General features: G+C 53.0%; 1 protein-coding gene across 5 annotated transcripts in view; it reads right to left on the reverse strand.

The window, feature by feature from the left end:
• The window catches only part of UNKL (unk like zinc finger), a 40,393-nt gene that overhangs the window by 4,559 nt on the left and 16,472 nt on the right, over positions 1-19,362 (reverse strand). Inside the window, exons 8-12 of one of the 5 annotated variants that reach the window (XM_019648669.1) lie at positions 18,549-18,634; positions 16,519-16,581; positions 10,214-10,391; positions 3,071-3,163; positions 2,145-2,372 (exon numbers count right to left, since the gene is read on the reverse strand). In XM_019648669.1, the coding sequence (XP_019504214.1) occupies positions 2,145-2,372; positions 3,071-3,163; positions 10,214-10,391; positions 16,519-16,581; positions 18,549-18,634 (648 nt within the window). Of the gene's footprint in view, positions 1-2,144; positions 2,373-3,070; positions 3,164-5,674; positions 5,987-7,837; positions 8,148-8,173; positions 8,202-10,213; positions 10,392-16,518; positions 16,582-18,548; positions 18,635-19,362 lie in introns of those variants that run through there. The other 4 variants (XM_019648670.1, XM_019648673.1, XM_019648671.1 and 1 more) reach the window with 4 other exon arrangements.

A 19,362-nucleotide genomic window follows, 5' to 3' on the forward strand; every position in this document is an offset into this window, starting at 1 on the left:
GCAGTTGTAACACAGTGGTAAGTGTGTAACTATCTAAACACAGAAAAGGTGCAGTGTAAACACTGTATAAAAGACTTAAAAAATGGCCCACCTGTAGAGGGCACCTGCCATGAATGGAGCCTGCAGGACTGGAGGCTGCTCGGGGCGACAGTGACTTGAGGGGTGAGTGAAAGTGAAGGTCTAGGATGTGACTAGCAGCTACAGGCTTAGCAAGTACTATCCCAAAGCCTCCCTGCTTCCTTCTAACAGGGTCAGAAATAGAACATGGAAGCTGTACAGTGCTGCTCTGTGAACAGGGATGTGGGCTGGACTGACTGGAAATATTGAGAAGAAACTGGCTAAGACACAGATCACGATAACAGTGACTGTCAGGAGGGAGTGAAAGGGTGCGTGAGGGACAATAGAAATAAGAAAGGGAGATGGGACAAAAAGGCACATAGGGGATTGTCACAGCAGTGTGGTTTTGGCTACTGCATGTTGGAGCAGCAGTCAGACTAAGGAACTTTGTGGGATGTATGTATGTATGTATGTATGAATGAATGAATGAATAAATAAATAAATAAATGTGTTTAACATGGAGAGGGTGTGGAGCTGAGGATTCCATATTTTGACTTTGGAAGTTGGTTTTTGGTTTCATTGACCCATCTGGTACAAAAGGCTCTCTCTGGCATTGAATTGAGGGAAGAAATAAAACTTATCTGTGCGTTGTATCATGACAACCTGAAAATATTTCCAAATACAAGGACAGGCTGGCCCCACACTACCACAGGAAGCCTTTACTACAGTGGCTGTGACACTTAATCCTTATCAAGGTCGCTCCTGTGGGCCTGTGTCCTTGTGCAGGATCTTAGGTCCTCAGCCAAGAATTCACAGCACTGTACTGTGAAGACCATCAGGCTAGATCTGGGAGGGCTGTAGGGCCCCTTGAATATGTAACGCTGGGGGGACAGGCTCCTCTGTGCTAACCGATTGGAGTGTCATCTGTGCACTCAAAATTGAGGTGCTGGGCCGGCCGAGTGGCGCGATGGTTAAGAACTGGCTTGGGACGCCAGAGGGCCCCGGTTCGGATCCCACATATGAGGGCCAGTGACACTGCCCTTCACAGCTAAGATGCTGAACAACAGCTCAACCTGGAGCTGGGCTGCCGTGAGTCGCTGGCGACGGCGTAGGCTACAGCCCCTGTGGCAGTGGGTTGCTATGGGCTACCGTGTGTAGCCAGCAGCCAGCGTGAGCGGCTAGCAGCCGCAGTGAGCGGCCGTCCAGAAGCCGGCGACTGATCTGCCTTGTCTGGGAAGAGCGCAATGATGGTGCCGACTTGGGCCAGTGAAGCGACGTCCTCCACAACTAGACTGAAGAAAACGACAGCAACTTGTCTGTTCCCCTTCCCCCAATTCCCCAGCGCTGTTCCCATCCCCCCAATTCCCCAATAAAAATCTTAAAAAAAAAAAATTGAGGTGCTGTGAGAAGGACTGTATTGCCAAACCCCACAGATACTGCTCCCATCGGAGAAAAAAATTCCTCTTGAACCACATATCTTTCCATTTCTTACAGGAATTCAGCTCCACTATAATCTTACCAGGACCACCATTATTATAATGGGGTCCATCGTTGACCAAAAAGTTATGTGGCGCATGATCGTTTAGGAATTAAAATGGATATTTAAAAGTATTAATTGTTTTTAAGTGTAATAGATGACATAAAATAAATAAATTTTTCAGTGGAAGAATAACGTAAGACAAGGAACGGCACTGTTTCCTATTTCTGCAAATCTGTCTGCTCCTGTGTCGGGTCTCTGGGGACGTCACACCTCAGCAGCCTCAGCAAGTCCACTGCACACGTGAGTAAGGTAGCTCAGGCCGCAGTGCAGTCACGCCCATGTCTCAAGGTCCTGGGCACATGGACCCAGCAGAGGTTGACACACAAACCCTCGTCCAGGACCCAGGGTACATCTGACAAACCAGCAGAGACATGGACGCGGGGTGGGCTGAGATAGGTCCCAAGGCCCGTGCAGAGGGGAACGCGCAGGGCAGCGTGGGGGAGCCCTGAGTGGGAATGTAACCGCGTAGGAACAGCTCCCTGTGCCTTGGTTTATCCAACTGTAAACCGTCACTATAGGGTGGCCCCTCCCCGCGAACCCCGCTCACCTAGGGAGTTGTAGGACGAGGCCGAGGAGCCCAGCACCCTGGGCTCCGACTTGAGGGGTGGCGGCTGCTGGGGGGGCGTCATGGCCGAGGAGACCAGTGGTCCCGACAGGGACTGGGAGAGCGAGCTGAGTGGGGAGGTGGACAGGGACGACGAGGAGTGCAGGGATGGGGAGCGGGCCAGGCAGCCCGGGATGGTGACGGGCGCCGAGCCCCCCGGCAACCTCTGACCTGCATGGAGCAGAGGGCCTGAGTTAGACAGAGAGAAGGCGGTGGCCCTCTGCCCCCAGAAACACCACAGCACTGCCTCCGCACTGAGGGGGCAGCCAGGGCAAAGGACACACAGTGTGGGGGGTGCTGGGGGGCCCAGGCCATCATGTGAAGGTGCAGAATCAGGGCTAGCCTCCTGGCTGAGATGTGGCCACAACTCACCACTCAGACGAGCGGTGAATACACAGGGCAAGGAGTTTGGGGGTCCTGCAGAGGCCAGACCCTCACCAGGCCTGCTCACCTACCTCCCCACTGGCATGGTGGTCCCAGTACTTTTAGTGTCCCGCCCCCCAAGACATGGTTTAACTTCTTTTAACAGCAGAAGAAAAAGATGAACTTTTACGTCCAAGAAAATGATTTGGTGTACGTTAATATACCTATCTTTATGGCAATGCAGAGGTGGAAACATCTCAGGCCATGAAGGCCAGCTGTCCCCGTCCCCTATCCCGCACAGACTCCCACCCTGTTTCTTCTGGGGCCGCTTTGCTCAGATGGACGTAAACTGAGGAGGTGGGGGGCTAACCCTGCCCAGGCTGCAGGGGCCTGAGTGGCGGGGAGATGGGACCCCTCCCACCCTCGAACCACTTAAGGATCTTTGAAAGGAAAAGCCCAGCTGCCCTGGCCGCCCTGACAAGAGTGCCAGGTGCCAACATTCTTACCTGTGGGTCCCAGGTCACTGCCGTCCTGCTCATCCAGCTCCTTATCCAGGGGGGTGAAGTTTACATCACTAAGATGGAGATCTAAAGCAGAGCCTGTCCAACAAGACACTGCGTTATTGCTGGGAAACACGCAGAGCTGCCGTGCAGAGAATACCCAGCTCCCCGAGGAGGCAAGGACCCCTGGCCTCAGAGCTGGAGGCTGAGAAGGCGCCCCCTGCCCATTTCCCACAGTAAGATGGCTCGCTCTCTCCTCCCCAGGACCAGAGCCTCCGGCATCCCACGTGTGGCCCCTGCAGCTCAGCCTCGTCCAACTGACACCTGCTTCTCTTACGTTTCCATATCTAATCACTGGATGATGTTTAGCCAAAGAAACATACTTGACTAGTAAAAAAAAAATTCCCAGTGCTGTCCACAGGAAAGCAGCTCACAGACAACGGTGTGAGGTCATACTCGTGCTGAATGGTGACATGCGGACGGCTGACCACACCTGGGGACCCACACCTTATTCTCCCACCCCCCACCCCCCAGCACTGAGCGGGGCTTCATTTCCATCTTGTGCCCCAGGCACGTCTGTTAAAGGAACTTTAAAGAGGAACAGACCACCACAGGGCACCTTGGAGCTGACCCCCCACTTCCCAAAGCTTTCCTCAGAAACCATCTCCTGCAGGCGGGGCCACCCACGTGGCACGGAGCAAGAAGCATTCTCGGGGTGGCTGAGGTCAAGCCAGCCAGTCCCCAAAGCCAGAGCCCACCTTGTAAGTTCCCACGGCCCCACAGGATCGGCTCAGGGAAGGTGTGGCCGAAGGGCCCTCGGGAAATGGCCAGGGAGGGGCTGCAGGGGCCCCTGGGACGCCCTGTGGGCCAGTGCTGCCTCCCCAGCTGTCAGGTGAGCTTGGTGGCACCGAGGCACAGCACACAGCGGTTCTGCCGGTCGGCACCCCTTCCCCTCCCCCCACTTCCTGAGGCCACCCTCGCCTCCCCCTCCCCCAGCATCACCCCCCCAGAAGCAGGTGGGCCTCTCCTGTGTGGCTGAGTCCTGTCCCCCTTGCGAGCTGTGTCCCCCTCGGTCCCCAGAATGTCTGTGCAGATGCACAGGTCCCGTTTCAAGAGGGACTACAAAGTCACCCTGTCCCTAGGCTGCATGACAGACATCTCTCCACAGCCCAGGGGATACACCAGAGACCCTGGTCAGACCTGCTGCTCTGGGTCAGCAAGCTGGGCTTCTGGGGTCTCCTGCCCCTGCCCAGCCCCTAGTGCTGCTGCCAACCCCGTCTGCACTGTCCCTTCCCCGCTCAGTCTGTGGGGACACTGTGAGCTGACCATGGGGAGGGCTCCTTGCTGATGCTGGGTACTCAGGCTCGCACATCTGTAAGCCATCGGTGCTGGCCTCCATGGAGTGAGGCCTGCCATGCGCAGGGGAAGGCAGATGTTGGGGGGCCCTGGGACCAGGACACGAGGAAGCAGCACTGCTGGGTGAGGCCCGGGACCTGCGTCTGTTTCCTTGTTTCATCACTGCTGCCTGAGGATGTGACCCTGACCTGGCCCCGCTCGGGAACCACCGCCAGGAGCACCGAGTAAGGACCACACTCCATCAGCCAGAGAGGGTGCTCTGAGGGCTTCCAACCCTGGAGCACCAAGCTCAGGCTACCAAGTCACCTGGAGAACACTGTCCTCCCCACCCTGTCACCTGTCACCAGGAGCAGTGGGGAGGCACTGGGGCCCTGGCCGCTCCCAAGAAGAAACTATTGACATGAAGGTATTAAGGACTTTGGAGGTCTTATCTGGAAAGGCAATGAACACTCAGGGGTCCCCAGCCCCCAGATTCCATCTTGTTGCTCTGGAGTGTGAGGCGGGAAGGTGCTGAATCTGTGAAACGGGCCCTGCAGGTGTCTAACCCTGCAAGGATGTCTGTGCGGGGAGCAGACAGCAGGCCCCAGGCTGGCAGCACCCCAAGCTCTTCAGTCCCTGGGAAGACAACGAACATTCCTTACAGTGGACTCTCAACTGTGACAATGGCAGCAATGAGACGCTGCCCGGCAGCACCTGCAGCTGGACCTGCTCCTTCGGCAGGTTCCCTGACATACCTGACCCACGCCTGACGCCAGTCATGACAAGAAAGACCCTCAGGGAGACCCTGGGGTAGGGACCCATGGGGGCAGTGCCCACCTCTGGCCTGCAAAGGCCCCCTTCCCTCCCAGGGGCTCCCTCTGTGGGTGCGCCTCCCCCCCCCGCCCGTCGGCTGTGCTACTCAAGTTCCTCCTGCTCCACCAGCAGCTTCATCCTAACATCTAGAAACACAGGGGCCGTTAAACCAAGCACCACAGGCCAGGTAGCTTCAAACACCACAAATCCACTCTTCCAGCTCTGGAGCCAGAAGCTGAGATCAAGGTGAGTGGGACCCTATTCCCTCTGGATGCCCCGAGAGGCTCTCCCAGCTTCAGGCATCGCTGGCAACCCTTGGCTTTCCCTGGCCCGTAAATACGTCATCCCATCTCTGCCTCCGTCGTCACATGGCTGTCTATCCCGTGTCTGTGTCCAAATTCTGCTTCTCATAAGGACACCAGTCGTCGTGGATTAGAGCCCATGCTAATGACCTCACATTACCTCGATTACATCTGCAAAGATGGTTTCCAAACAAAGACGGTTTCCCAGGTCGCAGGCAGGAGGCTAGGACAGAGAAGTATCTTTTGGGGGGACATAATTCAACCCACAATAATGGGGACCACCTGGGGACAGCCTTCACCCGATCTCTCCCCTCCAGGCTGTGCTCTGGTGCTCGAATGGGCACCTTCCACAGACCCAGGGGCCCACACCTCTTGGGACCCCTCCACCGACAGACCTGTGTCCTGCTGCTGTGAATTTCGCAGGCAGGGTCCAATCTCTTGCTCCCACCTGCTCTCCTGGACTCTGCAGCCCCTCGTCCAAGCCCTTGTCAGCCTACCCTGTCCTTGCTGTCTCCAGTTTCCATCTCACTCTTCAAACTGCTGCCCAGGCCTTGCCGTCCGGCCCCCCGGCATTCCCCCATACCCCTTTGGTCAAAGTTGGCCCCTGCCTGCCACCTGCCCCCTGCCCCTCTTCCTCCCCTCTGCCTGGAGCCACTTCTTGGACTTCCCACCGCCTTGGGAGCTCAGCAGCCCCCCTTTGCCCAGACACGCATGGCTTCTGTAGCTCTCATCCCCAGATGCCCCGGACTCCCCAGCATGGCTGCATTGCCTCCTCTTACCAGGGAGAGGCCACTCTGCAGGCATCAGCACCTTCTCAAACTACGCACAGGAGCCACCCTCAAGCTGCTACACCTGGGCCCATTCACTGAGCAGAAGCTCTTAGCTCCTTCCTCCTCCTCTCTGAACCCACATCAATAAGGGCCCCAAGCTCCAGCCATGTCTGCAGGCTATCCCTTCACCCCGACCTGCACTGTCCTAGGAGTGACCTTTCTATAATGCCAAACCCATCATGTCACGAGTCCTGCCTCTCAAAAAGAAAGCACACCTTGGCGTGCAGGCCAGACCCTGTCTCACCCTGCCCCTGCCCCAAGCAGCCTTCCCACCCCAGAAACGGCTTCTCCTTTGTCCTCAAGCCATGACACTGCTATGGGCTGCAGCCTGGCATAGCTTCCATGAGCCCCACTAGTCCTGGGAGAACTCCTGCTCAACCTTTAAAACCCTTCTCGGAATTGTCCCCTGCTTCATTCCTGCATGTCAGCCTAGACTGTGCAGGTGCACCTGAACCAGCGCTGGCCAATGTGCAGACTCATCTGCTGAGAGCAAGCACCCTGCCTCTCCCCTGCACATCCGCCCTGCCCCAACCTCTCCAGGCTCCTTGAGCTGTGGCCAAAAAAAATGGGAGGCCCAAACCCACCCTTCATGAGCGAGCCTGGCACATCTGCCCAGCCTGGGGCTCCAAACCACTGTCCTGGATGTGCTGGCCATTCAGGCCTGACAATAAGAACTCAGCCTTCAGCACCTGCAGTTCTGGGGTCAGGTTTAGGGATGGTCAGCTTCAAAGCGAGGTTTCCAAAAGCACTTTTTCAATAACAAAGACACAATGAAATTAATGGGTAAATGGATGGATGGGGGAAGCAAACTGGACTGCAGCCTTTCACACCTGGAAGTAATTTAGCCCACCATGCTACCCCACCCCATGACTCAGCACTCAGGCGCAAAGGTGGCACATGAGGGTCCAACCCTCACCTGACAGCCTGCGTTTGGCTTACAAGGAGGAGATAGCTGCTCTTAGGAAGTGTCCTGCCCCACTTTCCCACCAGGAGTACTTCTCTTTCCTACCACACCTTGCTGTTCCCCAAGATCAGACCCAGGTCTCCCAAGACATTCTCTTAAAAGAAAAACTGACTTTTAAAAAGGATTTAACACTCAAAACCTACAGGAACCCAGGTGCGTAAACTGTGCCATCTGACCTAGAACCCGCCTAACCAAATACCAGGAACCGCCCAGATGTTAATGAGAAATGAGCTGAAAGCTGCTGAGTAACGGCCCTGGCAAAACCCCGTTGCTGACGTGACACAGCACATTCAAGAGGCGCCGCGGTCCCCCGGGGTCAGGGACACACGGGGACAACGCACATCGTGCAGAATTGAAGGCCAGATCGGGGGACCCCGAGGCCGGCACCCACCCGATCCAGGCAGTCCTCCCCCAACTACAGGACGGAGAAGCACCTCGCTCACCCACGGGTCTGAGTTTCCCACAGTGCAGGCGGCGATTCGTAACAGGGCGAGACTGGAAACAGTTCTCTCAGGAGCAAGAGACCCACCTCCGTTAGGTAATGCAGGCTCCATGAAGAAGCCCCGCGACTGGCGCCCGCCCACCTGGGGCCAGCAGGCGCCTCCGCAGAGCAGGCTCAGGAGGGCACGTCTGCATTCACCTCGTTCCGCAGCCCCGAGGAAATATGGTACCGAACCCTGGCTTTCATACCAGGTCCGGGAGCGGACACCACGGACCAGTACGAGGAGCACCTGGAGGGGAGGCGAGGCACACCTGGGCAGGGAGGCTGGCGCGCCACACCTAAGGGGGGCGCACAGCCCGCTCCGCAGTTTTGCGTAACGACGACCCGCACCCTCACGGCGCAGGGCTGAGGATGCTGACTCACCGTCCGCCGCCCCGCGCCACCAGCCCGCGCCACCGCCACCGCCACCGCCACCGCCGCGGATTCAAATACCGCCCGCGCCCCGCCCACTTTGCGCCGGTCCCGCCCACGGATGACGCAAACCTTGGACAAGCCCCGCCCCGATTACGCAAGCCTTAGGCAGGCGCTGGCGCCCGCTCCCGGTGATGTAAGCCTTAGACTGGCCGGGTCTCCGCCGCACCGGGAACGAAGGCTCCCGCCGCCCTTTGCTATGGGGCCACTCCAGGCAATGAGCTCCACAGGCTGCCATTTTAATGGTCACTATTTTAATCAGAAACCTGTTCATATTAAGTGAAAGGCAAAGGAAATGAAATCTGTCAAGCGGCCCTGAAATGATTCTACGAAATCCATTAAATACAGAATAGCCTGGAAACAGCAGCCATTTATTTTAGTTTACTCTAAATGAGTGAGTGAATGAATGAATGAATGATTTAAAAATGGACTCTTATGATTCAGTGCATTAGCAACAATATAATCTGAATGAAACTGTACTATGGCAGAAAACCATCCAGTCTATACCTGTCAGCCCCAAAGCAGGTAGGATGGGCACTCAGGGTCCTGGGGGTCCTCAGCAGTAGACAGACGGCCCAGCTAGGACCCATCTGGGGTCAGACAGCAGTTCCCAGGATTCTGTTACTTCCCATAACAGGGGCAGTCGTACTGGGATATAACTTTACACTCAGGGGGGTGGTCAGAGAAAATGGGAGGGTCATACCAACAGCAGAGGCTCATTTTAACAACAGCAACAAAAATACATTATCTATAAATAGATGCAATGCTGATCCTGAAAAAAAAATCCACCACTTCACCTTCCAGTAGTTGGCTCAGGAAATATTTAAGTCAATGAAAGAACACACAGCAAGACAGTCAGTGACATACTATAAAACAGGCCAAGGGTGCCCCTTAGGTGTTAGATAATGGCTGGAAAAAGTACTAGAAATATGCTAACTCCCACCTTAAGTCATCACATGTCCAGTGAGCCCACTTTCAAAGCAAAGATGCACCTTGTTCTATTTTGTACTCAGGTGAGCAGAGCCCTCACCTGTTTGGGGGGCATGAATTCCATTTTTCTAAATATAGTAAAACCTTGATTTGTGAGTAATTTGGTTTGCGAGTGTTCTGCAAGACGAGCAAACATTTCTAATACATTTTAACGTGGTAAACGAGTGATGTCTTGCAATACAAATAGTTTGTTTCCAGATCGAATTATGCTTGCAAACCAAGGTATTACTGTAGTTTTGTTATGCTCAACTTGTATTTTACACTAGGGAAAGTAAGCTTTATTTTAAACACTTTTGTGCTTATCCATCCATAACAATAAAATTTTGGGCTGACCAGGCTGGGCCTCTCATTGGAGCAGCTCCCATCCTGCCAAGAGTCACACCTTCCCAGCCAACCCCGGACAGAGAACTTGAAACTGGCACAAGTCTCCCTGGACCAGGACAGAGATGTGGCCTGAGGGGGCCCAGGAGACACGCATAGCCCCTCACTCCCAGGACTCTGCGCTCATCCTGCTCTTGCCTTTCACGACAGCCTCCACCTGGGTCCTGTGCCCCCATTCAGGCCACCAGACAGGTCACCCCCAGCCCAACTCTGATCACATGAATCATCAGTCCACAAACACTTACTGACTCCTAGAGGCTAAGGACCCCCCAGAGTTGGCAGCCATGCCCTCTGCCTTCAGGCCTCATCCCCACTCCCTCCCCACACCTGTCACCGTCCCTCACCTTCGGGTGCCCTCGCTGCCTGCCTCCCCTCCCGTCTTCATTTCCCTAAAGCATCCATTTTCTGCCTCGCCCTTGGGCCATGCAGCTGCCCTTGCCAGAGGGCTCCTTACCTACTCTGCAGCCCCAGGTGAAGCGGGCGTTTCCATTACCACAAAGTGACAGATGACCAAAAACAGACATAAAAGCTTGCATTCCTCAACATGTCAAAACTCGATTACTGAAATGCTACAATGGAAGTGCTAAGAGAAGTCGGGGAGATGAAGCGTCTTGGGCTTACCTGGGACGGACTCCAGGGCACCACCGGTGGGGTCGAGTGGGTGGGCACGGGCCGAGAGTGCGGGCAGCGCAGTGGGGGAGGAGCCGCCGGAGCCAGCACTGGACGCCAGGCTGGACGCCACACTGGAGCTCACGCTGGGAGCGAGTGGATGAACCACTGCAAACACCGCCAGGTGGTTCTGTGCAAAGACACAAACAAGGTGAGCAGACGCACCTGCACAGACAATAGCAGTGTGACCTTAGCGCAGAGTCACAGATGGATGAGTTGGTGGACTTCTGCCCCAAAGCACCAGATAAAGAAAGTGGACTTGTCTAGTGACTTACAATGACCCTGAAAGGCAGAATTGCAAGCTGCTGATTATCCAGGGATGGGAACACACGCATCTAGAAAAGCGTCTCTTCTAATGAACTGTGCTGCCAAAAGCGATTTTCAAAAGCTGGCACACAGCAGTAGAAAATCCACCAACAGACATAAGTAGAGCGCCAGCCCCCTTCTGAGAACATCGATGAAATGGTCCTAAGATCTCATTACTCAAGGAAAGTAAAAAATGGGGGCAAGTCACACTATGTTTGATAGATAACAGATTAAAAAAGAATTGGCACAATCTTGGAATGAAGGGCCAGTGATGTGGAGGGGGCTGTGCGCAAGAAAAACACACAATGAAAACAACCCAGGACAGAGCCGCAGGCCAGACCTCAGGGCTCTGCACAGCAGCTGCGACTACACGGCAGGCTCTGAGGTCACTAGGAAATCAGGAATCAGAGCTATATTGAGATGACATAATGTGATGTCTGGGTTCTGCTTCCAAATAACACAGAAGTTAACCTGGGGTTGGGGCGGCTACACAAGGCCAACGATAAAGGGAGTTACTAGTATGTCAGCATACGGGAAGTTTTCCATACTAAAGAGTGTCAGTTGCTGTGCATTTTGCCAGACAGAAATCTGACAAAGGACAGGTTTTCGGGCAAATGTTTCTTGGCCCTGAGGTCTCGTTCTCCGTGTTCATGAGCTCCCAACCCCATCCTGGTTTTGCTCAAGAGAGGCCCCCACGATGGAGTACAGAGACCCTGGAACTGATAACCACTGTATGTTTGAGGCTAAAACTGAAAAGAACTCAAACTGCAGAAGTCCGGAAAACAGTGTCCCCCAACACCCCTGGGGTCACCCACAAGCAGGCTTTCCTATCCCTCCAGCTGTGAAGGTGTGACCACCGGCCTCCCATTCCTCTCTCCCTCAGTTGGGCTGTGTGCCATCCCCAGGAACTACTGCAACCCACGACAATACTGCAGACGCCCACGTTAAACCCTGCACACTGAGCAGGGCCTGGAGCCACCAGTCTGAGGCATCTACTGTGACTTCATCCACCCACCCAAGTCACACTGCAGGAGGACGTGCCCCCTCAAAGATGTCAGGTGACGCTTTGTCCTGAAAATTGATGACGACATCCTGGTCGGCCCTTTTCTTGAGGCCACGGTAGTTACAGATGGATCAAGCTTGGGTTCCCTATAATTGGGTAGTCAGACACACAGCAAGGTGAGGGGCCATGACCCCTCTAACGCCAGCTTTGTCTGCCCTTTTTATTATGGTAAAATATGCATAACATAAAATTGACCACTTTAGCCATTTTTAAGTGAACAGTTCAATGGCATTAAGTACATTCACATTGTTGTACAACCAACCCCACCATCATCTCCAGAACTTTCTCCATCTTCTCAAACTGAAACTCTGTGCCCATGAAACACTGACTCCCATCTCCACCTCCCTCAGCCCCTGGCACCACCATCCTACTTTCCGACTGTGCCAATCTGACTCTCCTAGGGACCTCATATGAGTGGAATCCCACAATCTGCGGTCCTCGCTGTCCAGCTGATTTCACTGAACATAACATCCTTGGACTGAACATTTGTGTCCAATACTCCAAGATCTGAATGTTGAAGCCCCAACCCCCACCATGACTGTATTTGAAGGCAGGGCCTTGAAGGAGGTGATTACGGTTAAATGAGGTGATAAGAGTGGGGTCCTCATCTGATAGGACTGGTGTCCTTCTAAAAAGAGGAAGAGGGGCGGCCGGTTAGCTCATGTGGTTAGAGCGCAGGCTCATAACACCAAGATTGCCGGTTCGATCCCTGCATCGGCCACGGAGCTGCGCCCTCCACAACTACATTGAAACAACTACTTGACTTGGAGCCGATGGGTCCTGAGAAAACACACTGTTCCCCAAATAAAAATTTCTAAAAAAAATAATAAAAAGAGGAAGAGACACCAGGGTTATGTGCACACAGAGAAAAGAAAGTGAGCACACAGCAAGACGCCAGCCATCTGCGAGCCAAGGAGAGAGGCCCTGGAGAAATCAAACCTGCCTACACTCTGATCTTGGACTTCCAGCCTCCAAAACTGTGAGAAAATTAATGTGTTATTTTAGCTGGCTAGTCTATGGTATTTTGTTATGGCACACTGAGCTAATACAGTCTTCAGGGTTCATCCATGTTGTGGTATGTATCAGAATTTCTTTCCTTTTTAAGGCTGAATAATATTCCACTGTATGGATGGACCACATTTTGCTTATCCATTTGTCTGTCAATGGGCATTTGGGTTGCTTCGACTTTTGGCCATTCTGAATATAGCTGCTGTGAAGAGGCGTGCACAAAAATCTCTTTGAGACCTTGCTTTCAATTCTTTGGGGTATATAATGAGAGGTGGGATTTCTTTATTGTATGGTAGTTCTAGTTTGAATTTTTCAAGGAACCACCATACTGTTTTCCAATGCAAAAAACTTCCAATTTCTCCACATCCTCACCAACGCTTGTTATTTTTGTTTGTTTGTTTGTTTTTCTTTCTCATAGCAGCCATCCTAATGGGTGTGGACATCGTATCTCACTGTTGTTTGATTTACATTTCCCTGATGACCAGTGATGTTGAGAATCCATGTGCTTGTGGGCTATTTATATGTCTCCTTTGGAGATATGTCTGTTCAGGTCCTTTGACCATTTTTCAAGTGGGTTGTTTTGTTGATGCTGAGTTGCAGTTCTTTATAAATTGAGGACATTAACCCCTTACCAGACATGATTTGCAGAGGTTTTCTCCCAAAGACAGTATTCTTTGATACATAAAAGTTTTTAATTTTTTTTTAAAACTTTATTGGGGAACAGTGTGTTTTTTTCAGGACCCATCAGCTCCAAGACAAGACGTTGTCTTCAATCTATTGGGTTGTTGGAAAAGTCATGACACATTTTTGCAACAAAAAACATAGAAATATACATCGTGACTTTTCCGACAACCCAATAGTTGTGAGGGTGCAGCTCACTGGCCCATGAGGGGAATTGAACCGGCAACCTTGGTGTTATGAGCACCGCGCTCTAACCAACTGAGCTAACTGGATGCCCAAAAGTTTTTAATTTTGATGAGGTACAACTTATCTATTTTCTTTTTTGTTGCCCATGTTTTGAGAAATCGTCTCCAACCCCAATGTCATATAGATGTTCTTCGGCCTGTTTTGTGTAACAGGCTGGAGAAGAGCAACCTCCACCAAAACAAGGCCACAGGGACCCCGGAGTGACTTTGGGGGCTCATCCAAGTGACAACTTTGAAAGCTTCTGAGTTGGCCAGGAAGCACGTTCCACAAGGTGCTCTGTGCCTCAGGGATGATGCCTCTGCCCAACCACGCTGCTCTCACAAGGGTCATGCGCTCCTGGGCTGATCAGGTGACACACCTGGCTGCCTTACACTGGCCTCTCAGGTGGGACGGAAGTGAGTCTTCGGCTCTGGGCGCACAGGGGACAGCATCTCTGTGGTCCCTGCAGGCTGCATGGGCCACGAGGCGGGTCTCAGCTCTGAGAGATGGTGGGGCCACCAGCAGGAAAGCTGCTTGGCTCTGCACATTCTGCCCAGTGTCGCCTGGTGAGCAGGAGGCTTCTGAGAAAGAGGCCACCCGGGAGGGAAGAGGGAAACTGGGGAGTGGGCCAGACTAAGGAGGAACTAAACAGCCTCAGTTTATCAAAGAAAACTCGGGAAGGCAAGGCGCCCAGCGCTACCCACTCCCACCCAATGGCCAAGACCCCCAACATAAGAGCTGCTGCTGAGGTCTTAGGACAGAGACCTGCTGAGACGAAGAGGCGTCGGGAGGTCTCAGGGGTGGAGGGGCTGGCATTATCCTCCAGCCAGAGCAGCTGGGCACCCACGTACAGGAAAGGGATCCCTGGGGTAGCAGTCAGCCCACAAGAGCCACCAGGCTGGCCTCAAAGTCACAGCGTCCCCTTGGTGTACCCTCTAACCTTTCAAACTGAGTGGGAAACTGGAGGAGGGACCCCAGGCGAAACGCTGGGAACACTAACCTGGGTAGGGACCCTCAGAGCTGGCTCTCCAATCCTGTCCCCACCTGGCGCTAACTGCCCCTGGAACCCGGCTTTGGGACAGGATGGAGGGGGTCCCTGGGCACAGGCGAGAGCTGGCTTGTAGATGAACTTGGCTAGTTTACTCACAGTGCCCGAGGAGTGGGGCTGCCGCCACAGCGTGAGAACGTACCAGGTGGTGGGGGGATAGCGTGATGTCCCCAGGGCCCCTCTCCTGGGGCTTCTGGGTCCAGGGCCGGGTTGGGGCCCTGCTCCCTGCAACTCCCTGAGTCTGCACCCCTCTCCTTTCCAGGCCTTTATTCCATGGCCCTGAGACAGGCAACATGCCCGCTGGCTACATTATTGCTAACATTTCATGTTTCACATTCTTAATAACATCTTGTCGGTTTTAATCTCTTAGGAAAAAAAACATCACAAAATTACTAAGTTGCTTTTCACTTTTGACTATCCTTCTGGCTGATTTCAAACATGTGCTTCAGAAGCTCCTAATAGAACATAAGTGACTAAACAGCTTGCTCCCGACGGGCCATTTGGGAGGTGCCCTCAGGTGGGGTGTCCAGGAAACCAGGAGAAAAGGAAACAAGAGGTGCTGCCCACCTGGCCAAAGTCCTGGGCCAGAGAGGTGAGCATTCGCTGCCTGCCACACACAGCACCCACAGGCCTTCCGAACATTTATAATTTTCTGCCTTTTCACAGTGATGGAGAAAAACAAGCGTTTTGCGTCTTTAAGGCAGCCATGTCCAGAAAAAAAACACTGTTTCTCAAAACAAACAACTTGGTTTGAACAAGCGTGTTCAGAAAGCTGGGTGTCAGGACAGTAGGGGGCTCAGCAGGAAGCCCCTCACTAAGGGAAGGGAAAACAATCAACAAAACCTCATCAAACATACTGACCATTATCTCAGATGTGACAATAAGCTGTGACCTAAAGAGACCAGGTCAGGCTCATCGCAGATGCTGTCATTATGTCCCCAGAACCTCATATGTCGGAGTCCTGATCCCAGGACACCTGAGTGTGATGTTACTTGGAGACGGGACCTTTACCAAGGGAATCGAGTTAAGACGAGGTCATTAGGGTTGGTCCTAATCACTATGACTGGTGTCCTTATATAAAGGGGAAATTTGGAGGCAGACACAGGGAAGACAACGAGACAAGGCAGGGAGAAGACAGCATCTATAGGCTGAGGACAGACGCCTGGGACAGACCCTGCTGACTTCTTGATCTTGGACTTCCAGCCTCCAGACTGTGAGAGAACCAACTTCCGTTGTCTAAGCCCCCATCTGTGGTGCCTTGTTAAGGTGACTCCAGAACCCTGACACAGACTGGCTGGGTCTTATTTCCCTAAGGAGAAGACTCTCAGAGGTTTGGATTTTGTTTGTTTCCAAGATACAGGCAGACCTTGTTTTCTTACACTTCACAAATGGTGTGCTTTTTACAAACTGAAGGCAAGACCCTCCACCAGCAAAGAGATAGCAGCTCGCTTTCCTGCCACACTCGCTTTACTGCAGCAATCTGGGACCGAACCCGCACTATCTCCAAGGTCTGCCTGTACAACACATTCTTAAACATTAAAACAAAGGACATGTGGAACAGGCAACTTTAAGAACAATATAACTGGGGCAGCCGGGTGGCTCAGTTGGTTAGAGTACAACTCATAACACCAAGGTTGCCGGTTCGATCCCCACATGGGCCCCTGAGCTGCGCCCTCCACAACTAGATTGAAACAACTACTACTTGCCTTGGAGCCGATGGGTCCTGGAAAAACACACTGTTCCCAAATTTAAAAAAAAAAAATTTTTTTTTTTAAAAGAACAATGTAATTAAAAACGTAATTAATTTACGCACTGGGTCACTTTGTGAATCAAGAGTGAGCATGGCCAAGCAAGTCAGAGAGTCAGAGCATGGCGTGCTGGCCAGCTGCAAAGAAAAGGTGAAACCCCGCGCCAGGTGCGCAGTACCTGCTTACTGTCGTGCTCGCTGGCTTTCTGGCTGCCTTCGGCAGGCGAGTCCCTCCGCTTTGCCTGCAACAGAAAAAAAGCTCTGATGTTGGAAGAAAAACCCAGTTGATTTAAAAATATACATACAGACCTAAGCTTGACTCAGAATGTAGAAAATGACAAGTACTGAGGTCTCACAAAATAGACAAGGCATTCAAAGGGGCCAGCGCTTCCATTGGTTTTCCTGGATTCCATTTCTTACAGCTGCACATTGATCTCTGACCTCCAGGCTAGTCTGTGTGAAGGTGGTGTGTGAACTCCCTGCACCCTGAACCCACAACATGGACAAACCTTAGACAAAGCCTTTCACTTCAGGGCTCAACCCCCCATCACATAGGTGCTCTCACCAACAGGGACATGGAGCAGTCACCTAACTGTGTGTGGAACATTCTGGAATCAGAACGGAGGGCAGTGAGGGCAGCTTGCCCCGGACAGGGCACTGTGTTCTCTTTCATTTATGCTTAGCTCTGCTGTCAAAGGTGATCGAGGTTCAGAAAAATTAGAAAGGGAAGCTGCCCTCCATGAAAACAGCTCACTGGGGAGTGCGAGGTCCACACTGAGGTCTGACATTCTCCCAGTGTCCCAATCTATCTGTTCCCTTTGGATCACAGCCAAAACCAAATGCCCTCTAGACCAGACCCCAGGAGGGCGGCCCGAGCTAACTCCGGGCACCTCGGTTCCCTGCATGTTTTCCTACACACTTAAAATTCACCCAACTATTTGCCGAAAATGTCACCCAGAGGACTAGCCAATTTCAACGCCTTGGTCGCCCAGAAGTCTTGATGTTTCAAGCTGAAAGTTTGCTTGAATCTTTTTAATGGAGATTTCTTAGAGGATTTTAACTTCTTCTTCAGTTTCCACTCCTGGCTCCCAGGTCCATGTGAGTTCTGTCTCATGGAAAAATGACCCGTGCGGAGTCCAGCTAGAGGTGTGGTGACTGCACACTGTGAATGCACTTTTATTTTATTCTTTTTACTTTTTTTTTTTTTTTCAGCTGAGCCATCCTGCCACCTGTTGGCAGCTCAGCTTGGGCAGTGACTCAAACCGGTGACCCTGTTGCTCAGAGCTCACACTCTTGAGTGAGCTCTTAACCAACTGAGTCACTCAGCTGGCCCTTGTGAGTGCACTTTTAAATAGTTAACTTTGCATATGTGAGTCTCCCCACAGTGTAACTGAGGGCCTGTGAGGTGGAAAATCCAGGGGCAGCCCTGCCTAAGCGCTAGTGTTGTTGGGGCTCCAAGACACCCCCTACACACACATAAGGGCCCTGATCTTTCAGCCTGACAGGAGTGGGGAAGGTGACCCGCCCGCCCACAGAGCAGCCCAGCCCTCTGCCCGACTGAAGGAACTCGGCCCCTTCTGCAGCCACACGGCCACTTTCTCGGTGACTTCAACATGACAAATGACAACGCTCCCACAGTGGAGACACCTTGCCCCCCTGAGGAAGGGAGTCATTCCTACCCTCTCAAAATGCTTGGCGTGAGGAGCCACCACCACGCCAGTGAGGGTGGGACACAAGGTCTGAACCCTGTCCCCACGTTTCACTCTGCTCTTAACAATATGAGAGTCCTAACCCATCAGGGCCACTGGCACCCAGAAATGACCCCCCACCCAAATCTCTCACTGCCCCAGCAAGCCTCGAGGACCTCCCCGACTCAAACCCCTGGGTGCACTCACTGTCAGGGACCTGCCCACACCCACCTCCCACCTGGCTGCCAGCCATGCAAGGATCCCACCCAGACACAGGGCCCCTTGTTTACAGGAGCCCAAGACTGTGCCTTCACACACGGCTGATATGTGAGTGTCTGGCAAACAGCAAGGCCCAGGCCAGAACTCAGCCAAGACTCTTCTACAGTCTTCTAGAAGGAGCTGCCAACCCACAGGCAAACTGTCTTCAACCGCATCACCCAGAAATCACAACCATCTGCCCCTTACAGTTCGATCATAACCGAAGGACAGAGTGGGGTGCCCGGTGGGTGCTGTCCACTTACGTTTCCAGGCTGGCTGCTACCGGCCGAGGAGCTGCTGGTTGGGGTGAGGTCTCGGCAGCCCCAGTCGTTGCCCATTCCCAGGCTCTCTGCCAAGAAAAGGGGGCAGCAGGCTTTGAGCGGCCACTGGCTGCATGGCGTCTTCCATTAGAGGACCCCACAAACTAGGGAAAGAGCATGCACTGGTCTCGTGACAACCATCTTCCCTGACAACAGGGACATCGGTGAGCCATCAGGGTAACATGATGCTCAAGACTTAGGCGTGAGACTCGAATGATTTGAAGATCAGAAAACGATGTAAAATTTCAACAAGAACAGCCACCCTCCCCATTAAAATAAAAAACAGAAAATAAAATCGGAATTGGCAGCTACGCTCGCAAAACCAGAACCCAAACTCAAAAACTTTTAAGAGGATGCCCTCGGGAACACAGAGGGAAGGCCGTCTGTATGCGTGTTCCTGTCACCGAGGTTCATTTCTGCTTTTGGGAACATTTGATGATGGGTCCGTCTGACCATCAAAACTAACCCGTTCCAGCGCCCGGTTGCTGAGAACAGGATCCCAGGATGCCTGGAGGGAGGGCTCCTCTGGGTCCCCTAAGGCCCAACCTGCAGCAGGTCCCCCCCAGCCAAGGACCCTGAAAGGTATGTTGGGGGGGCCCCCAGGCTCCCCCGCCATGACACAGAGCTCCTGCCTACTCTGCTGTACTCAGAGCCGGCTCCAGATGAATGGAAAGTCTAATGGGCACCTGCGAGTCGTCTAACTTGATGTGTCTACAATGGCAGCTGGACCGGAGCCTGCTGGCCAGCGGGTACTCAC

Source organism: Hipposideros armiger, unplaced genomic scaffold (genome assembly GCF_001890085.2).
Source record: "Hipposideros armiger isolate ML-2016 unplaced genomic scaffold, ASM189008v1 scaffold_126, whole genome shotgun sequence".
Classification (NCBI taxonomy): domain Eukaryota; kingdom Metazoa; phylum Chordata; class Mammalia; order Chiroptera; family Hipposideridae; genus Hipposideros; species Hipposideros armiger.